Source organism: Pelodiscus sinensis, chromosome 28 (assembly GCF_052426305.1).
Source record: "Pelodiscus sinensis isolate ZL-2025 chromosome 28, ASM5242630v1, whole genome shotgun sequence".
Classification (NCBI taxonomy): domain Eukaryota; kingdom Metazoa; phylum Chordata; order Testudines; family Trionychidae; genus Pelodiscus; species Pelodiscus sinensis.
The window spans coordinates 2,198,550-2,215,337 of NC_143079.1; the positions used below are offsets into that span (position 1 = coordinate 2,198,550).

A 16,788-nucleotide genomic window follows, 5' to 3' on the forward strand; every position below is an offset into this window, starting at 1 on the left:
CCCTCAGGCTGCTGCCTTGTTAATCCAGGCAGGCAGAAACCCCTCTGGAGGAACAATAGCCGGGAGGTGCGAGCCCTCCCCCACTGCCTCCCCTGGCAGGGAGGGGACAAGGCTGAGAGCAAAGCAGGCAGAGCCATGTCCGGGCGTGAGGACGGGACAAAGGACCTGGGACTGGGCAGGCCACTGGGGCTGCTGCTGCAAGAAGAGTCAAATGCAAGTCAGAGCATCTGACCGGGGGAGGGGGCCTGCGCTCCTGCCTGCCTCTCTCCAGAGCAGGCCCCGGGGTGGGCAGGCCCGGAGACCAAGAGGAGTTTTCCCGGCACTCCAGCTCCGCCATGGCCCTTGTCAGCAGCCCCGGGAGAGCTCTTGAACCTGGCTCCTGCCAGAAGGGACAGAGGCTGGGGGACGGCTGGCAGGAAAACACCCAGGCATGGCCTGCGGCAGCTGACTCGGTGGGCTCAAATTGCAAGGGGGCTGTTTGGCTGTTCTGCAGTCCAGTGCGGGGGAGGGTCCCAGAACCTGAGATTCCCGCAGTGTGGACGCACCGAACTGAGCTCCGGCGCTCTCGTCCCTTGGGATCCTGGCTGCAGAGCCAAGCTCCGGGCACTCTCCTCCCTTGGCTGTAAAGAGCCCGTCTGCCGCCAAACGGAAACAGACAAAATCAGGGTAGAAAAAATGCAGCTTTGAAAGCAAAACAAACAACAAACGGCTCCTGCCCACCTGTGTTTTGACCCAGCTCAGCGCCTGGGTGTGTGGCCCTGAGACCAGCGAGGAACCCTGAGCAGAGAGGTAGCGGGGTGCTCTGGGAAAGGCGGCAAGCCGGCGAGGCCGAACCACAGCTCCAGGGAGATCGGAGATCGGTATGTCACAGCTCCCCACCATAACCTAGTCATGGAGCCACCGAATGTAACGCCTGGAGATCACGGTGACCATCCAATCTGTTCTCCTGCAGAACACGGAGCAGAGAACTTTGCACCTTGATTCCTGCCTCCAGCCCATATCTGATGACTGAGCTAGCGAGAGCTACACAACCCCATGCCCTGAACGGACGTGATCCGTAGCAACACCCCGCAGGGATAGGAGAGTCCTAGAGGAAAGGTCGCTTCCCTCGCATCCACCAATATCTATCGATCACCCTGGCAAAACCCACTGGCATCCCAACCGGAGCCACTGCCTGTGCTGGTACGGGGCTGCTCTCGTTGTAAAGATGGATGCCTGGCATTTGGTTCAGATATCGCCGTGGTGACTGATGGATCTAATTCAGCCTGTCTTGTTTCACTTCATAACTTAATCATTTACACATTGTCTTCCACAGTGAGCCAGGAGATGTCTTCATTCCGGGCCGGACCTCTCTGGAGACTCACCCAGACTCCCTCCCTCGCTAGGCCCCTTAAATCAAACCTGCATTCGCCTGGGAGCACCCCGCCAGAAGCTGCTTGCTACTGGACCTAGGAATTTTGAAGCCAAGTAGGGTTTAGGGCAGATTAATTTGCATGACAATAGACGGAGCATTCTACTCCCCCTGCAGCTACCTCCTGGCCAAGCTGGTGTCAGAGGCCTCCAGAAATCCCCAAGTTGGATTGCTGCCTTTGCCTGCAGAGATGTTCCCAAAGGGTTCCCAGCTTAGAACTTGCACCCTGTTTCTCGGCTGGCCCTCGCAGCAGGGTTCACCTGAGACAGATGGGGGAAGTGAAGTCAGCTGTCTGCTGGTTTTGGATTGCTCTGTGGTTTGTGGTCCAGATGCTTTGGGTCTGACAAATCCTGTCAAAGCCCATCAGAGCGGGAAGATATGGGTTGGATTTTCAGAGGGCACTGTGGGTGCTCATCACGTCCACAAGCCAGGCCACGTATGCACTAGGGGACTACATTTGCCTATCTATGCAGTAACTAAGAAAAACATTTGCCTATAGCTTTTGATGGATACAAATATGCCAAGAGGACAAACCTCGAATAGATTGTTCAAGCCAACAGAACCCCCAGATAATAGCAGTGAGTTTGGCATGTTTTTGTCTATCAAGAGCAAAAGGCAAAAAAAATCTGACGGGAAGCCATCAGGCAGCTCTTGCACATGAAAGCAAACTCTGAAACTTGAGGATTTCGGGCCTGATCCTGTGGTCAGATCCATGCAGTGCCCTCACCGCATAAGGGTCTGATCACTCCTGGTCTTTCTTAGGCGGCACATAATCAAACCAAGATGTTTGTGAGCTGGAAGTATCAAACGTAGGAAAGAGGAACTCAGCTAGTCCATGACAGGGTCGGGATATTAATTCAGAGGGACTTTCTACTGGAAAACAAAGTAGCCACAATAAAATCCGATTTTCCCTGAGCCTGTGCCTCCGATTTCTCTCTCCTTTTGTTACTGTTTGTTATTTCACTCTGGAAAGCTTCAGGCAGTTTGCACGAATTAACAACCAGAGGGGTAGGGAGCGTGTGTGTTGGAGGGTATCCGTCAGTATCATCCGTCAGGGCTCAAAAATCGTGCGTCAAGGCCTAAATAATCATGAACTGGCTTGGAAATCCAGAGACTGCAAAAGGAAAATCCGTTTGGCCTTCTCTGAGCCTTTTTCAAACTTTATCCTCCAACCACAAGGGCTAGAAAACTTACCTAAAATAGACAGAAAGAAAGAAATCTGAGATTGATCTCTTGAGCATAGCAGCTGGGCTTTAACAATCACACAAGTATCAGGAGATTATCATGCGGCAAGAGTTGGCAACACTGTGCTCTTCCGACACGCTGCATGGCTGTTGCTGGGTTCGTTTATTTGTTGCACGTCCGTGACTGTGTGTCTGGCAGCCCACGCTGGCCGAGCCCTGGCTGCCTCCCTCCAGTCCATTGCAAGATGGGGCCTTAGACTGTGAACTCTGCGGGGCAAACACTGGCCTTAATTCCTATCGGACTACAGGTTCCATCTCTCAAGTCTGGGACTCTCCGGTTCAGCCACATCCGTAGTCCCGCAGGACTCAGATATTGCTGCACCAGAGAGCTCCAGCCCTCCCTGGGGGTCCCCAGCAGGGCCAGCAACTGGGGATCCCCAGCTCAGATCCCCACAGCAAGGGATTTCCACCAGTGGCATCTGGAGATCCCCCTGCCAGCAGCCGGGAGGGGCAGCAGGCTGGGAGGCCAGCAGCGGGAGGGAACCAACCCTGGTCCAAGGAAATCCCCGTCAGACCCGGGCCGGACCAGGGAGGTCCAACCTGTCTAACCTAATCGAACGGGCCCGGATCCTGGGGACTCTGAGAGCGGCCATAACCCTCACAAATCACCAGGGTCAGAACCCCCCCCCCCCGGTGGTGGGTTTGTTTTGTGGGCAAATACATTGCAAACCGGGGGGGCCAAGGCAAAGCTCTGCGGGCGGGGGGGGGGGGACTTTCCCGCTTGGAGCCCCGCAGCCCCAAGCTCCATGCAGCTGCATTTCGGAGCGCGCCCATCCCGCCAGCGCTCGGAGCAGCCTCCCAGCTCCGCTCTGTGCCGAGAAGCCGGGGCCGGGCGCGGCGAGAGAGTCCTTCCCCCACGGGACGGGCAGGTCGCTGGCGGGCAGCGGAGGAGGAGGAGCCGGGGAGAAGGCAGGCGGCGGCGGGGGGCGGAGGAGGGGCTGGGCGGGCAGGAGGGAGGGACGCAGCCCTGCTCCGCAGCGCGCACTGGGGACCGGGCAGCAGCCAAGCGCACGGAGCCGACCCGCAGCGCGCCCCGCAGCCACCGCAGCGCGCCCGGGCCCCTGGGCTCCCAGCTCCCGGGGGGTCGGGGCCCCTCGTGTCTCCCCCGGGGCCCGAGCCCCTGCCCGGATCTCCCGCGCTCGGGGCCCCGCGGCGCGATGGAGCCGGGGCGGTGAGCCGGGGCAGCTCGGCAGGGCTGCGCGCCTGGGCCCCGGCTCGGCGCCTTTTGTTCCCAGCCGCCGGGGATCGCGGCTTCGCGGCAGCTCCGGGGGCCCCGAGCGGGACCGGCCCCGCCTGGGGCGGCGGCTCCGCCACTGGACCCCGCCGAAGCGGTGAGTACCCGGGGCGGGGGGCGCCCCACGAGGCCTCCCACCCGGCCCCTGGCCCGGGAGGCGCCATCGCGGCTGCGAGAAAACTTTCCCCAAACTTTGGGGGGGGGCGCCTCCGGGGGGCGGGGCAGCGGAGTGAGCCTGGGGGGGGGGCGTGAAATGCTGCGGGGAGCACCCTGGGCAGCCGGAGCCCGGCCCGCCCCCTCACCGCGGGAGGTTCAGTGTCCGGGGGGCGGGGGAGGCTGGAATGCGACCCCTGGCTCCCGCCCCCGCCTGCCTGGGGCCCCGGGAAAGCAGCCGCAGCTTCCCCGGCCGAGGCTGGGGCCAGGTGCCCGGGGCGTCCGGCGCGGGGCTGGGCAGAGCTCGCAGCGCCCCTGGCGCGGGGCCCGATGCGGGGAACAGTCGCGTCCCACCGGCGCCTGCGGGATCGGGCCCCGCGCCGGTGTGTCCGGCCCCCTCCTCCAGCCCCGCAGTGCCGCGCAGGGCGCCCCAGCCCGGCCGAGGGCGGACGTGAGCTGGCAGGACCCCCCGTGCGATGCCTGGTCTGGCCCGGCCGCCAGCGCTTAGCCCTCCCCACGGGGAGCCGCCCGCTGCAGTCAGGCCTGGGGAGGGGGCCCTGAGGCCACGGGGGTCTCCTGGAGCCTGCCTGCCCTGCCCGAGCCGGCTCCCCGGAGGGCGTGGGCAGGACTGGGCATTTCCCACCCTTTTCAGTTCTCCCTTGGCACTGGAGGCGCAGCAGGGGGGTTTCCGCCAGGCCCTGGGGGAAGGTGGCTTGGGAGTCCCGGCTGTGGGGCTGGGCAGGAGCCCTGAGGTGCAGGCGGCTGGCTGGTTTCGGGGGGGGGGGGGGGGGGGGGGCTCCTTGACCTTGTGTGAACTTTCTGCCTAGTTGGCACCTGGTGACTGTTGATCGTATTGATTATTGCGCCGGGCTGGGCGGGCCTGGCTGATTCAGGGAGCCTAGGGCCAGGGGCTAGGACATTCCTGGCTGACTAGCACACTCCCGGGATAGCGTGGGCAGAGTCGGAGCCTTGCCACCAGTTCCCCTCGGCCTGGCTTGGATGGGCTGCTCCCCCGAGGACGCTGCCTCACCGTCGGGCGTTGCTTTTCCCCTTCTCCCATGGAAACGCTGGGATGTGAGCAGTGCGGAGGGGCCGTGTCAGGGTTCGTCTCGCTGCGATTTGCTGTTTCCTCTCGGAAGCCCAACACCGGAGACCCTACGAGCGCTGCCTTAACCCATAAAACGAGGCCTGCGTGTTCACAGCCGCGGGCTTCCTGAGCCAAAAACGCTTCTTAAGGTACAAAGTTTAGCGGGGGAGGGAAATTTCTTCTGCGCTGGAAACATTCCTCGGGTTTCCAGCCTGTTGATTTTGTCTCTGTAATGGAATAGCGCTTTCTCGAGACGCACTCGGCGTTTCCTTGCGCTCTCCCTCGGGAGATGCACTCTGCAGAGCTGAAGGTCCGAGGAATGGGGGGTTCCTAATACCTGGCTCATCTCAGACGAGCTAGCCGAAAGCTCCCCCTCCTCGCTTTCCTCTTCTAGATTTGGGGCTGATAGAAAAGCATCCCCATAACATGGCCGTGTGGTTTCCCGGCTGCAGGGGGTAGCAGAGTTAGTCTGTTACAGAAAAAAACAACAAATGGTCTGGTAGCGCTTTCTAGACTAACAAAACATGGAGCTGGGATCATGAGCTTTCGTGGGCACCGCCCACTTCTTCAGATGCCTGGAGTTACGGTTTCCCAGTTCCTGCTAATGGTTTGGAATCCCAGATCGGTCCTGATTTGTGCAGTCATGCAGTGTGCTGGGATGCAGGTGCCTGCCTGGGTTTCTCATGCCGACTAATATCTTATTTACATATTTCTCCCTGCTGCAGCGGAAGTTTTTTGGAGCCTGTATTGGTCCTATGGGGAGGCTCCGGCTGGAGGGTCTCGTTAAGGGGATCCTTCTGTAAATACTGTCCCATATGTTAGGGGGTTTGTTAGCAAGTCTAAAACATGTCAGTGGTGCTCTGTCCTCCCTCCTGCAACACCACTGAGCTCCAGGAAGCAAAATCTGGCCCTCTCTTTAGCCTTGGCCGAGAGTGAGAAACGGCTAGCAGTAAACTCCTCGTTCAGGCTGCCTGCAGCTGCACTTGGGGGCTGAGCTTGTGGGGACTTGCTTTCCTGAGGCCTGGCCTTATTTAATGGGCCGTAAGTGCCCAAGGGTGGACAACCAAGCACAGTGAGTCTCTTGAAAGAAAGCTGCAAGGAATTCCTGGAGGTTCCCTTGATAGTGCTGCTGCGAGGCTGTCTGCTCCAAATGGGCGATGTTTCATTTTAAAATGTGCTGCTAAAAATGTACCAAATGAAGTCTACCTGCTGGAGCTAGCTGCGGCAGCCTGGCTTGCAACGGTTTCTGTACGCACAGGCGCTCTGCTCCGCTCAGCACCGCCACGCTACAAGGGATTCCAGCCCCTCCAGGAGTTTGTGTCCACAAGAGTGTGGGGTGTGTGTACAAAGAGCCCTGGTGGAGAGGCGCAGGTGCAAATTGAGGGGTGAGCCCCATGCACCCGAGTGGCCATGTGGGTGTAAAAGTGCCTGGTGGAGATGGGCCCTTCCTGCAGAGAACTGGCCCCAGGCGAAAGGGCTGTGCATGCCTTTGCTGTGACAAACGGCTTGGCATTTTTGAAATGCACCTTGTTAGACGCTGGAACGTTTCTGGAGCTGAGTGAATAATTGTGGAAAAAGCCAAGGAGCGAATGCTGCCAAGGAGCGCCGTTCCTGATAGGGGTTGGTTTTCTGCCAGCCCGGCACACATGGTGTTGCATGGGACTATCTGCTTTGGGGGGTTTCTAAGTAAGTTTCTAGCCTTAATGGTTACCTGGACTGTCTTGTAAACACAATCCCCAAAGGCTCAAAACCAAGGGAAATCAGAAGAATGAAAAGTTTATTAAAAAAATCTTGTGGCTTTGGACAGGCCTGACTCATAATTGTTGAATGCTCAGGGTCAGGGATATTGCAGCTAATAGAGTCATCACGTTTTGACTTTTTATTCGCAAAATCATCATGGGTGACTAATGAGAGACTATATTTATTCTTTCCTCCAAATTATTCACCAGTGTTTTCAGATAGTAATCCTGGCTCAGAGTTGGAAATGTTCCTTATTTGCATGGTGGGGGCTGGTTTCCTTCCGGGATGTTTTTTGTGTTCTCTGATTGGATGATGTATGTCATTAACCAACACCGTGCAAAATTTGAATGTCCTAGTCAATTGTGACTGGCAGTGTGTACTGTGCCGGTTAGCGTGTAGCTCGTCCATGGAGGAATGCAAACACACCCATCTGACTCGCGTCTCCAACCCGACTGGCTTTTCTGTTGGGTGCAGTGGGAGCAGTTTGTTCTGTGTTCGTTATCGAATTCCCGTTGCGTTGGTTCTGTTCTCTGATCGGGTGAGCGAGGTGACTAGCTTGGTCCCGGGAAGCTGCCGTCCTTACAGTGGAATAGATGGGTTCCCTTTGGTGATGGGAACCTTAAAGTGGACTTGATTGGACTGTTTTGCACCCCAGGAGTGTGGAAGGGGTTTGTTTTCTAGCGTCCTGGCAGCGTAGGACAATCAAACGGGCAGCTGCAGGGTTTCTTTCTCCCTCGCTGTTCTCTGGGCGATAGGCAGTGCTGGGGCGAGGGGGGGGCGGCCGAGTCTTGGCTTTGGAGAGGGATCAGGGGAACGGGTCCCCACACATTTCTTTGGCTAGTGGCTTTTTTCCCCACACAGGAGCGTTTCCTCCCTTAATCTCAGGGGTGGCTGGCATGCACCGGTGCCTGCCCGTTGTCTTGCCTGCAGAGGATTAAAATAAATCAAGATTGTCTCTGCCCTGGAAGGGTAAAGGACAAAGCGAGGCTCTTGTCTCGGGCACCACAGACCTGTCGCGTTGGACTCTGCGCTCGGCTGGACTCCTGGCCCGCTATAGTACGGAGCCAGCCCACTCGGGCCCAGCGGGGAAGAGAGCTCCTCGCTCGCTCAGGAGCACCCCGGGGCGGGATTGTGCCCTCCAGACCCCTGCTAGTTTGTCTCTTTGAAAGTGCAACCGGAAGTGGAACCCGTTTTGCTTGCAGGCCCAGCCTGGGTGTCCAGGGTGCCTGTCCCCTTGGCCCTGCAGACAGCTGGGCTTGGGTCAGCTCATGGAGGCTGCAGCCCTTGGCAATTCAGCTTCCTCCCCTTCTTCCCAGCCCGTGGGGGCCTTCGCTCCTCTCTTTTCTGTGGGCTTGGCTTGGTCTCCAGCAGGAGAGTAGTTGCAGGATTGGAGCGACTTTGTCCTGTCCCCTTCTCCTGCCGGGGAGCTGCGTGCCTGTGGCCCATCGTTCGACTCTCTTCCAAGCAGGTAAATAGAGCCCCCTGGGGACGAACGGCCATAGTTGGGTTTCTGCTCGGTGGCCGCATCAGCCTTTCGAGTCCCGTCCCTGCCGCGGTCGCCGCTAAGCGGAGAGCCCTTGCGAAGGCCAGTGGGTTCCTGCAGGGAAGGGTTAAGTGCTGTGTGCGGCGCTCGGACGCCTGCGCTTCCGTCTGCGTCTGCTTTAGCCATTACTGTGCTCTCCCCTGGACGCTCTGAGCATTGTTCCCTTGACTGTGGCCAACGCGCGGGTCCCGGCCCAGGGCAGGGCGGCGGGAGGAGGCCTGGGGGCGTTCGTGCCTGTCGCAGGCCTGGCGTAACCCTGCCCCAGCGCTTTGGGAGGTGGAGGCTTGCTGGGTCCAGAGGCGGCAGTGAAAGAGGCAGCCCCCCTCCGGCCAGGCATGTGTTGGAGCCGGGTCCCATGCTCCCTTCCAGGGCTTGGCAAGTGATTATCCAGTTCCCCGGGTGCCTTGCGGGGCTGAACTTTGCCCCCGGGACCTCAGCCGTGCTCTTGGGGACGGGAGGCTCCGCTCCCTCATCACAGCCCTTTGGTCCCCGTGTTCCAGCTCCTCTCGCCAGGCAGCCCCTTCGCAGCTGCCGTCCTCCCAGGTGAAGAGGGGAGGGGATTCGCTCTGGACCCCTTAGCCCGCGGTCCGGAGCTTGTCGCTGTTCGGGGGAGTCTTACACCCCGGCCAGTTCCGGCTGGTCTGTGGAGGGCCGTTCTGGAGCCGGGACTCGAACCAAAGTCGACTGGCCGGTCAGAGTCTTGGAGCGTGGGCTGGGCTTTTAGCACCCAGCAGCTTCCATGGCCCCCCGGCTCTCAAAGGGAGGGGCTGGGTGTGCTAGCCCCGTGCCTCCCCCCTCACGGCCAGCAGCATTCTGTGGCCTGACGCTGCGGGATGGGGGTCTGAATGCCAGAGCCCGTGGCACAGGAAAGCTGCAGTGAGAGCAAAACCAGCCCATGCCACCCTCCGGCCGGCCTTCCCCAGCGCCCCCCCCTCGGCCCGGCCCGGCTCGGTTTGAGGGGCTGAGACCCTAGAGAACCTCCGTGCGTGGCCAGGCATCCCGTTTTCGACCCGACCACCCGGGGAACAGGCGGCCCTGCTGGCTCCATTCACATCCTTAGTGCGAACACGTGTTTGCACAGGTACAGACGCTCTCCCGGCGCCCAGGGCTTCGGCACAGGACAGGCCTGGGGGCGGCATCCGCTGAAGGGAGACAGCCAAGCTCTGTTCCTGCGGGGCCGGGGGCCTGGCAGCTGAGGGCGGCCCCTCCGGGCTGGTGAGCCCCCGTCCTGCCCCTGGCTCTGGCGGTGCAATTGCTGTTTGTTCAGTGCTGACTTGGATGCACTAGGTCGGCTGTTCGGCCTCGCCCAGGGGAAGGGCACCTCTCCCACCCCTCTGCTCCGCGGTGGCCGCTTCCCTTGTTCTGTGTCAGTGTCCGGGCTAGTGACCGATGCTTGTGCTTCCCTGTGGAAGTACGGTCCTGGCTCGCTCGGCCGGAAGCAGCTCCCCTTGACTCAGCTGAAATGAGCCATCCCTGAGGTGTGCTAGGAGAAGAATTCTGCGGGGCTCTGTGCCAGGACTGACTCACGCTGGCGGAGGGGTGGCTCCCTGCTGCGCTCCCTTCTCCCGGCGAGGGCCCTGGCCGAGCGCCGTGCTCCGGAGGGGCCTGCGCAAGGACATTCCACATTCGGACGTGTTCTGGGCAGCATGTGCGCTCCATAAACAAAACCACTTGGAGACGGCAAATAATTTCCAGAAATACCAAAGACTCCTTTTTCCACGCAGGCTCCCTCCCGCTCCCCACCCCGGGGAAATTGTTAACAGTCAGTCAAGTATTTTCGGGCTCGCTGCCTGGCGCCAGGGCTCGCCGGTGCGCGGAGATAAAGCCGCGTGTGTCTGCGGGATGCGGGTGTGCGTGTCCAATAGGCTGCCCCAGCCCCCTTGACAAACAGGGCTGCCTCCCGGGAGAGCCACTCTCAGGGCTCCAGGGGACAGCAGCACAGACCCCTGGCGGAGGAATCTCTTTAAAGTTCAACTAGGAAAACTACAGCTTTCCTTCCGGCCGTTCGGCATGGCCGGGAGCCCTCCAGGAGAGCGCGGAGGAGGGCTGGGAAAGGTTACGGGTCCCAGTTAACCATTAACCGGTGGGAGATGGAGGAGCTGCCAGGGACAGTCATCCGGAGCAGCCCCTGCCCGCAGCGGGGGGTCCGCTCCAGCCCGGCCTCGGCTGGCAGGAGCCCCCCACCCGCACCCCCTTCACTCAGCGGGTTAAACACGTTTAACCAAGTACACGGGGTTTGACATCAGCCTGGTGAGACTCCATAGCCCGTCCCAGCCCCGCATCTCAGCCCCTCGGCTGGTCGGAGAGACGCCCTCCCCCCTCCCGCGGCCGGCGCGCTGCAGCTGACCAGGCACGGCAGGCTGAGCCGGGGCGGTAGGACAGGAAGTGGAGCGGAGAGGCAGGGCAGAGCTGTGGAAGCAGCATGCTCGGCGCTGGGCAGGTCTGTGCCGTGCTGGCTCTGTCTCCATGCCCCTGGGACCGCGTGTGACTGAGGGGAAGGGGGTGTTGGGTTTTGCCATTGCACAGTCCGGGAGAGCGCTGAGAAGACAGGCAGGGCTCCGGTGGCCGGGGTGGCCAAGTGGGTCTGTGCTTTGGGGCAAGACTAGGGTTGCCAGGTGTCCGGTATTTGCCCGGACAGTCCGGTTTTGGGGCCCTCTGTCCGGTAAAAAAATCTGAAAATACCGGCCATGTGCAGTGTCCGGTGTGTTCTGGTTTTCCGGCTGGGCGCCCGACGGGAGCCTAGTGGGGGCGGGGGGAGTGGCTGGGAGGGGGCGTGATCGGCGCTGGGAGCCTCTGGTTGCGTGTGACGTAGGAGTGACGCCTTGGGGAGGAGAAGCCCCGTCCGTGCTCCTGAGCGCTGGTCCAGGGCCTTGGGGAGCCAGAGCCGGACTCGCTTGTGCTTCGCCGGGACCGTGCGCAGGACAGGCAGCGCCCTGCTGCCCCAGACCCACCCACCCCCGCCACCGAATTCCCCCACTGCCCCTGACCCTTCACCATCCCCGCTCCCCTCCCGGCAGCTCCCTCCCCCATCAGGTGTGTCCGGTGTTTTTTCTAAAGCTACCTGGTAACCCTAGGCAAGACACTCGGGTTAGGGGCAGAAATGCTAATGAATGCAAATGAACCCTCCCAGCCTGGGTGTGCCCTGGAGTCCGTGTCCCGGAGACTCACCGGCGGAAGCCGGAGGGTGACACTGTCTGTTTCTTCGGCACAAGCAGCGTTCGCTCGGCGGGGGTAAAATGGCCTTTCCTGGGAGAGCGCACGTCCGTCAAAGCCAACTGAAGGGCCCTGGTGGTCGTGCCGCCGACCCTCCGTACGCAGCAGAATCTCCCTCCTCTCCGTGTGTGACGGCGAGTCGGGGTCCCCTGGTTCTGCTGCCCCATAGCAGCAAGAACAGACTCCGCCAGCCGGTAGAATAGAGAGGGGTTGTTGCTTCTCCCGGATACAGCACGGCCTAGACGTGATGTGGCTGCAGGAGTCAAGGCCAGGATGCCTCAGCCCCCTGAGGTTAGGGGTCCATCGGCCCCCTCCCCCAGACTCTCTGTCCTCAGCATAGGTTGTTCCCTTCATGTTTTCCAGCCAGCAACTGACCCTGCCCCTGAAACTTTTGTCTCTCTCCCTGGCAAGAGTGTTGCTAAGTGCCCAGGCTGGGCCTAGGTGTCTGGGCCAATGCACATGAGTCAGTGGGACTCACACAGCCCAGCGCAGGGGGACCCGGGTTACAGAGCAGCCAGCCCCCCCACTACGGCACACGTGGCAGTGGGGACATAGAGGGCTTTGGCTCATGGGCGGCTTTAGAGAAGAGGCGTTCCCATGCATGGGGTTCTGGTGCGTTCTGTGCGTGTGTGAGCTCGCACACATCTCCCCTCCTTACGTCCCTGATTAGAACTTGTGTGTATTGAAGGACGGTTCTGTACACGTTGGACCTCTCTAGTCCGGCACTCTCTGGTCCAGCAACCTCCGCGGTCCGGCATTCTGGCAGAGCTGGGTGTCCGCTCATCGTGGGTGTGGCAAAGTTTCCCGCAGTCCCTTACAGCTTGTGTACAGCCGCCAGGCCTGGCTCTCCGTGTTCTGGGCTGTTCTTTAGCTCGAGTTTACTCTTCTCAACCCCAGCAAGCAGGGGCCGTGTCAGTGATGCTGCTAGACAGTATCGACCTCCCGTGGTCTGGCAAATTCTCTAGTTCAGCCCTGGTCAGGCCCTGAGGGTGCCAGATTAGAGGGGCTCAGCTTGTAGTAGCAGCTGGGATGCAGTGGGTGCCTTGCATTACTTTGAATCACTCTCCTGGGGTCCCTTGCCTTGCACCCCAGTGGTAGGTGCAGGCACATTTGTGGACATTTCTGAAGCTCCCAGATTGCTTGGAGATGAGAGCTGCTCTAGAAGGGAAAGATCCGCCTACGTCAGTCTCCCCGGGCGTTTCACAACCTGGGCGTGTCAGGATAAGCAACGAAAATCAAAACTTTCCATGTCGCACATGCTGAAACGGAACATCTTGACGGGGTTTTCGGGCCTTTTGTCAAGAGGTGCTTGTCGGGAGGCTTGTCCAGAGCCGCCCGTCCGACAAACTCTTTCAGTTTTGGCGAGCTGGCGTTTCTCATGGAGAAATCCCTGAGATGCCTGGTGCGGACAGGGATGTTGACTTGTTAACCCGTAAGCCTCCCCCTTACTGCATGTCCAGCCTCGCAGGGAGCTCTCCAGCCCGACCGCCGTCCGGTTAACTAACGAATTGGGATTTTACATCCCTAGCGCGAGCCCCTGCAGCCTGTGGGAGATGCGCTTCTGAGAACGGGGGGCTGCTTTGCGGTGCTAACGGACGGCTTTGGGTGACTTCATTCCTGCACGCTGTTGTGGCGCTGAGAGAGAGCGGCGAACGCTTGTGCTTTAAATCCGAGCGAGGGCTGCACGTCGCGGTGACGTGTCCCCAGAGGCGCTAACACCGTGAACACCGGTTTTCGAAAGCTCCGCGGCCGGTGTGTTTAGTTGGAGGGGGCTTTGCCGCGGCCGCCGCTGGGCGTGGACCCGACTTCCTCCCGACCTAACTCTTGTTTCCCGCTTGGCAGTGTGGAGAGACCGGAAGCTTGGAAGAGAAGACTCAGGGAACCCCAGCCAGCCCGCTGGCCGCCGAGACCCGGGTCCCCATGGAGTTCTGGAGCCCAGTTGCCATCCAGCAGCAGTAGAACTGGGATGTTTACCTGGCGGTGCCTCCTCTTTTGGGCTGTGCTGGTCACAGCCTCGCTGTGCGCTGCAAGGCCAGCCCCAACCCTGCCAGACCAAGGTAAGAGGAACCACGTCCGTCCGCTCCTCCCCCGGCGGAGCCAGTCGCTCCTGCTGCTTGTGGCTAGCCACGTGACCGACAGCCCCGGCGGGGCAGGTTTCTGGGATCTGTTCTCCGGCCCCGTTCTCTGCGCTGTTGTGCTGAATGGGGCCGAGGTATTGGGTGTCTCCAGCCTGTCTGGCAGCCCTGCAGTAGGAACAAGACCGGCCAGTATCTTGGCTGCCGCAGCGAAGGGTTTGTGCTGGGGCGGGGGGAGGGGGCGGCGTACCTGAGCCACGGCGCTGCGGAAAGGTCTGAGCAGCTGCCAGCCAGGACGTGGTCAGTCTTGCCCAAGGGACGTGGCAGTGCAAAAGCAACAAACCGTTTGTTAACTTGGGGGGCCAAGCTCCCGAAGAGGCCCCCGTTCGCCCGGGCCAAGCCGTGGGCAGTGACGCGAGGGGCGGGTTCTCTCACAGCCGACGCGGACTCCTGCTCTGTTCCGTGGCGGTCGTTTGGCTTGTGTTGATGAGCTGACATTGGCGTTCGGTGCGGTGCCTTCCCCCGTTAACCAACGGGACGGGCGTCTGCCGGGCGGTGGGCAGCTGGCTTGAAGGACGCTGGGGAGTCCGGCTTGAGAGCTGGAGACTGTGGGGGTGTTGGAATCCCGGGTGCCAAACGGGGCTCGGCACCAGGAGACAGGTGGGGGCGTACGGCTGCAGCAGGGGAACACACTCGTCTTTCCTGACCAGGGAGTGGCATCTGAGCTCCAGCCTGGGTCCCAAGTGCCATGCACGGGGGGTGCTGGCCGCTCGTGCATGGGATGAAAGCAGCGATCTGAGAAGGAGCAGGTGGGGGGGGAAGGGTGAACGCTGCCCAGCGGGCTTGGGTGTCACGTGGCTGAGTTCCTGCCTTTTGCAGAAGCCCCTGGTGTCCTGGGGCCACTTGCGGCCTGGGGCTCTGGGTGCGACTCAGTGGCTCCTAACACTCCCCCGGGGCCACAGTAGAACGAGGGCCGACTCGACCGGCTTCCCCCGGCACTTTCCTGGGGCTTGAGACCGTGTCCCCCAAACTAGAGCCTCTAATCCCCATTTGCTACTGACGGGCACCCCCTGGGTTTGGCTCCCAGGCGGCGCTGCGGGGACCCGTTGCTGTTCTGTGCTGGGAACGCGCCCCGGCACGGCCTGGCCGGTTGCGCGTCATTTCTCCCCGGCGCTGTCTGGAACCCGGCGGCACGTTGAGGTGTAATGGCCCTGGCGCGGGGCCAGCCGGGCGCTGGAGGCAGAGTAACCCTATCGCCTGGTGGAGCCTCTTGCGCTCCCGGCGAGGCAGAGAAGAAACAGAGCAGCCACCGCGGCCCAGGCTTTCTGCCCTGCTGCCTGGCTTGAATCGCACAAGGCTGGTCTGTGGGACGCCTCCCTTCCCCTCCCCACCTGTCCTCTTCCTCCCCCCAGGCCCCGAGGTGTGGGGTGACTCCCGTGCCCGCCGGGGGGCTGCTGGTTCTACACGTGCCCCAGGGTGAGAAGCCGCGCTCCCGGGGCTGCCACATCCTGGCGGAGATGGGTGGGGTTGTCTGCGGCTGACGGCCGGGAGGCAGGGGCCAGATGGCGGCTGCTCCTTGTGGGAGAGTATCCAGCCCTCTGGCTCCTGAGGGGGGACACCGCAACGCTGGTCTGGGCAGGACGACTCCAAGTGTGTGAGACTCGTGTGTGGGGGGAAACGCCCTGGATTTTCTCTCGGAATCACAGTAGGATTTGGGCACCTAACTCCCTTTGGCTGCTCTGCAAATCCCAGCTGAATGCACGAGCCGCCACGGCGCACTGGCTAGCGTGCCGGTTTTGGCACCAAAGTGGAGCTCTGGAACTCGCCTGAGAGAGATTCTGACGACAGCCGGGCACCGTAACGGCCTCCCCTCCTCCTCCGGGGGATGCACGCCAAGGAGCCAGCCCCTGCCATCCCCGTACGGCCTTCCAGACAGCCGTGACCAGCGCCAGAAACCTCCAGTCCTGCTTCAGCCCGGAGAGGCCACAAAACTCGACCGACTCTGAGCTCTCCGGCTGGCATTTTAACTCCCCTCGCTGCTGCTTTTTCTTCCAGTGCAGGGGGTTCTGCTTAGCCGGCCGCCTATCTTGGGAGATGTGTCCTGGAGTGGCCCCCGGGCGCAAGAGGGGTGGGCTGGGCAGCCTGAGGCCCAGAGACGAGCTGCGCGGGAGCCCCAATGGGTTTGGAGTGGGACTGGCGGGAGCAGAGCAGGGGCCGGGCACCTTGATTCTCGGAGCTTAAGGGTGGTTCCAGGAAAGAGTCCCCCGCCCCGCTCTGGCCCAGGCGGCTCCGTGGCCGGTGGATGCTCTTGGGCTGCGGTTCAGCTCCCAGCGTGGACGGGTCAGGAAGAGATTGCGTCGGCTTTGGCACCCCGCCTGGGGGCCCTGGCCAGGCGGGGCGGCGCCTTCGGGCAGTGCAGGGCGGCTCTCGGGAGGGCCTGTGCGCAAGGCCCTGGGCGGCTGTTGAGTGCCCCGTGCGTCGGACGGCCAGGCCTCTGGGCTCCGTCTCGGGCTGTAAATCCCCTTCCAGTGGCGACGCTGGCTGCCCCGGCCGGTGCCGGTGAGCGGTTAGCCTTGCTGCCCCCGCTCTGCCCTCCGCTGGGCCTGGCTCAGTGCCTAGTGCCAGGCCGCCCCTGCCCCGCGGCGTGTCTGGAAGCTGCGCCCCCGGGTTCCTGCCTCGCGCCCGCTCGGTCAGTCTGCAGGGCTTTGGGTGTGGCGGGGTCCCGGCCACGGCTCCCCAGTGGCTCAGCCAGGAAGGAGGCAGCTCCCCCGCTTTGGGTTCGTGTGGCCCGGGCGGTGAGCGCTGCGGGCGGCGCTGGCTGGGCCGGCTCCCGGGGGAGACTCTTCCGCTGCGAAAGGGGCGCTTCCTTCCCGTGCACGCAGGCCGGTGCCGGGCCAGCCCCGCCGCCGTGGCCCTGCCCCCACGGAGAGCAGCGGGCAGCCGGGACGCGCCAGGGCGAGCGGCGAGAGTTCGCAGTGAGCGAGGGCGCGAGGCCGGCCGCGGGATCGTTTCCCTGTCGCTAGTGCAGCGGCTCCTGGGAGGTGCCGCTTGGGAGCGGCGAGAGGCTGCTCGCGGGACCCTTCCGTGG

General features: G+C 61.9%; 1 protein-coding gene across 5 annotated transcripts in view; it reads left to right on the plus strand.

The window, feature by feature from the left end:
• Nucleotides 1-3,853: 3,853 nt before the first annotated feature.
• Nucleotides 3,854-16,788, plus strand: part of FGFR1 (fibroblast growth factor receptor 1) — a 52,116-nt gene continuing 39,181 nt past the window's right edge. For 3 of the 5 annotated variants that reach the window (XM_089773798.1, XM_089773800.1, XM_075910984.2), the window contains exons 1-2: nucleotides 3,854-3,986; nucleotides 13,468-13,682. In XM_089773798.1, coding sequence (XP_089629924.1) covers nucleotides 13,592-13,682 — 91 coding nt within the window. In that variant the 5' untranslated portion in view covers nucleotides 3,854-3,986; nucleotides 13,468-13,591. Of the gene's footprint in view, nucleotides 3,987-5,139; nucleotides 5,279-13,467; nucleotides 13,683-16,167; nucleotides 16,174-16,788 lie in introns of those variants that run through there. The other 2 variants (XM_089773801.1, XM_089773799.1) reach the window with 2 other exon arrangements.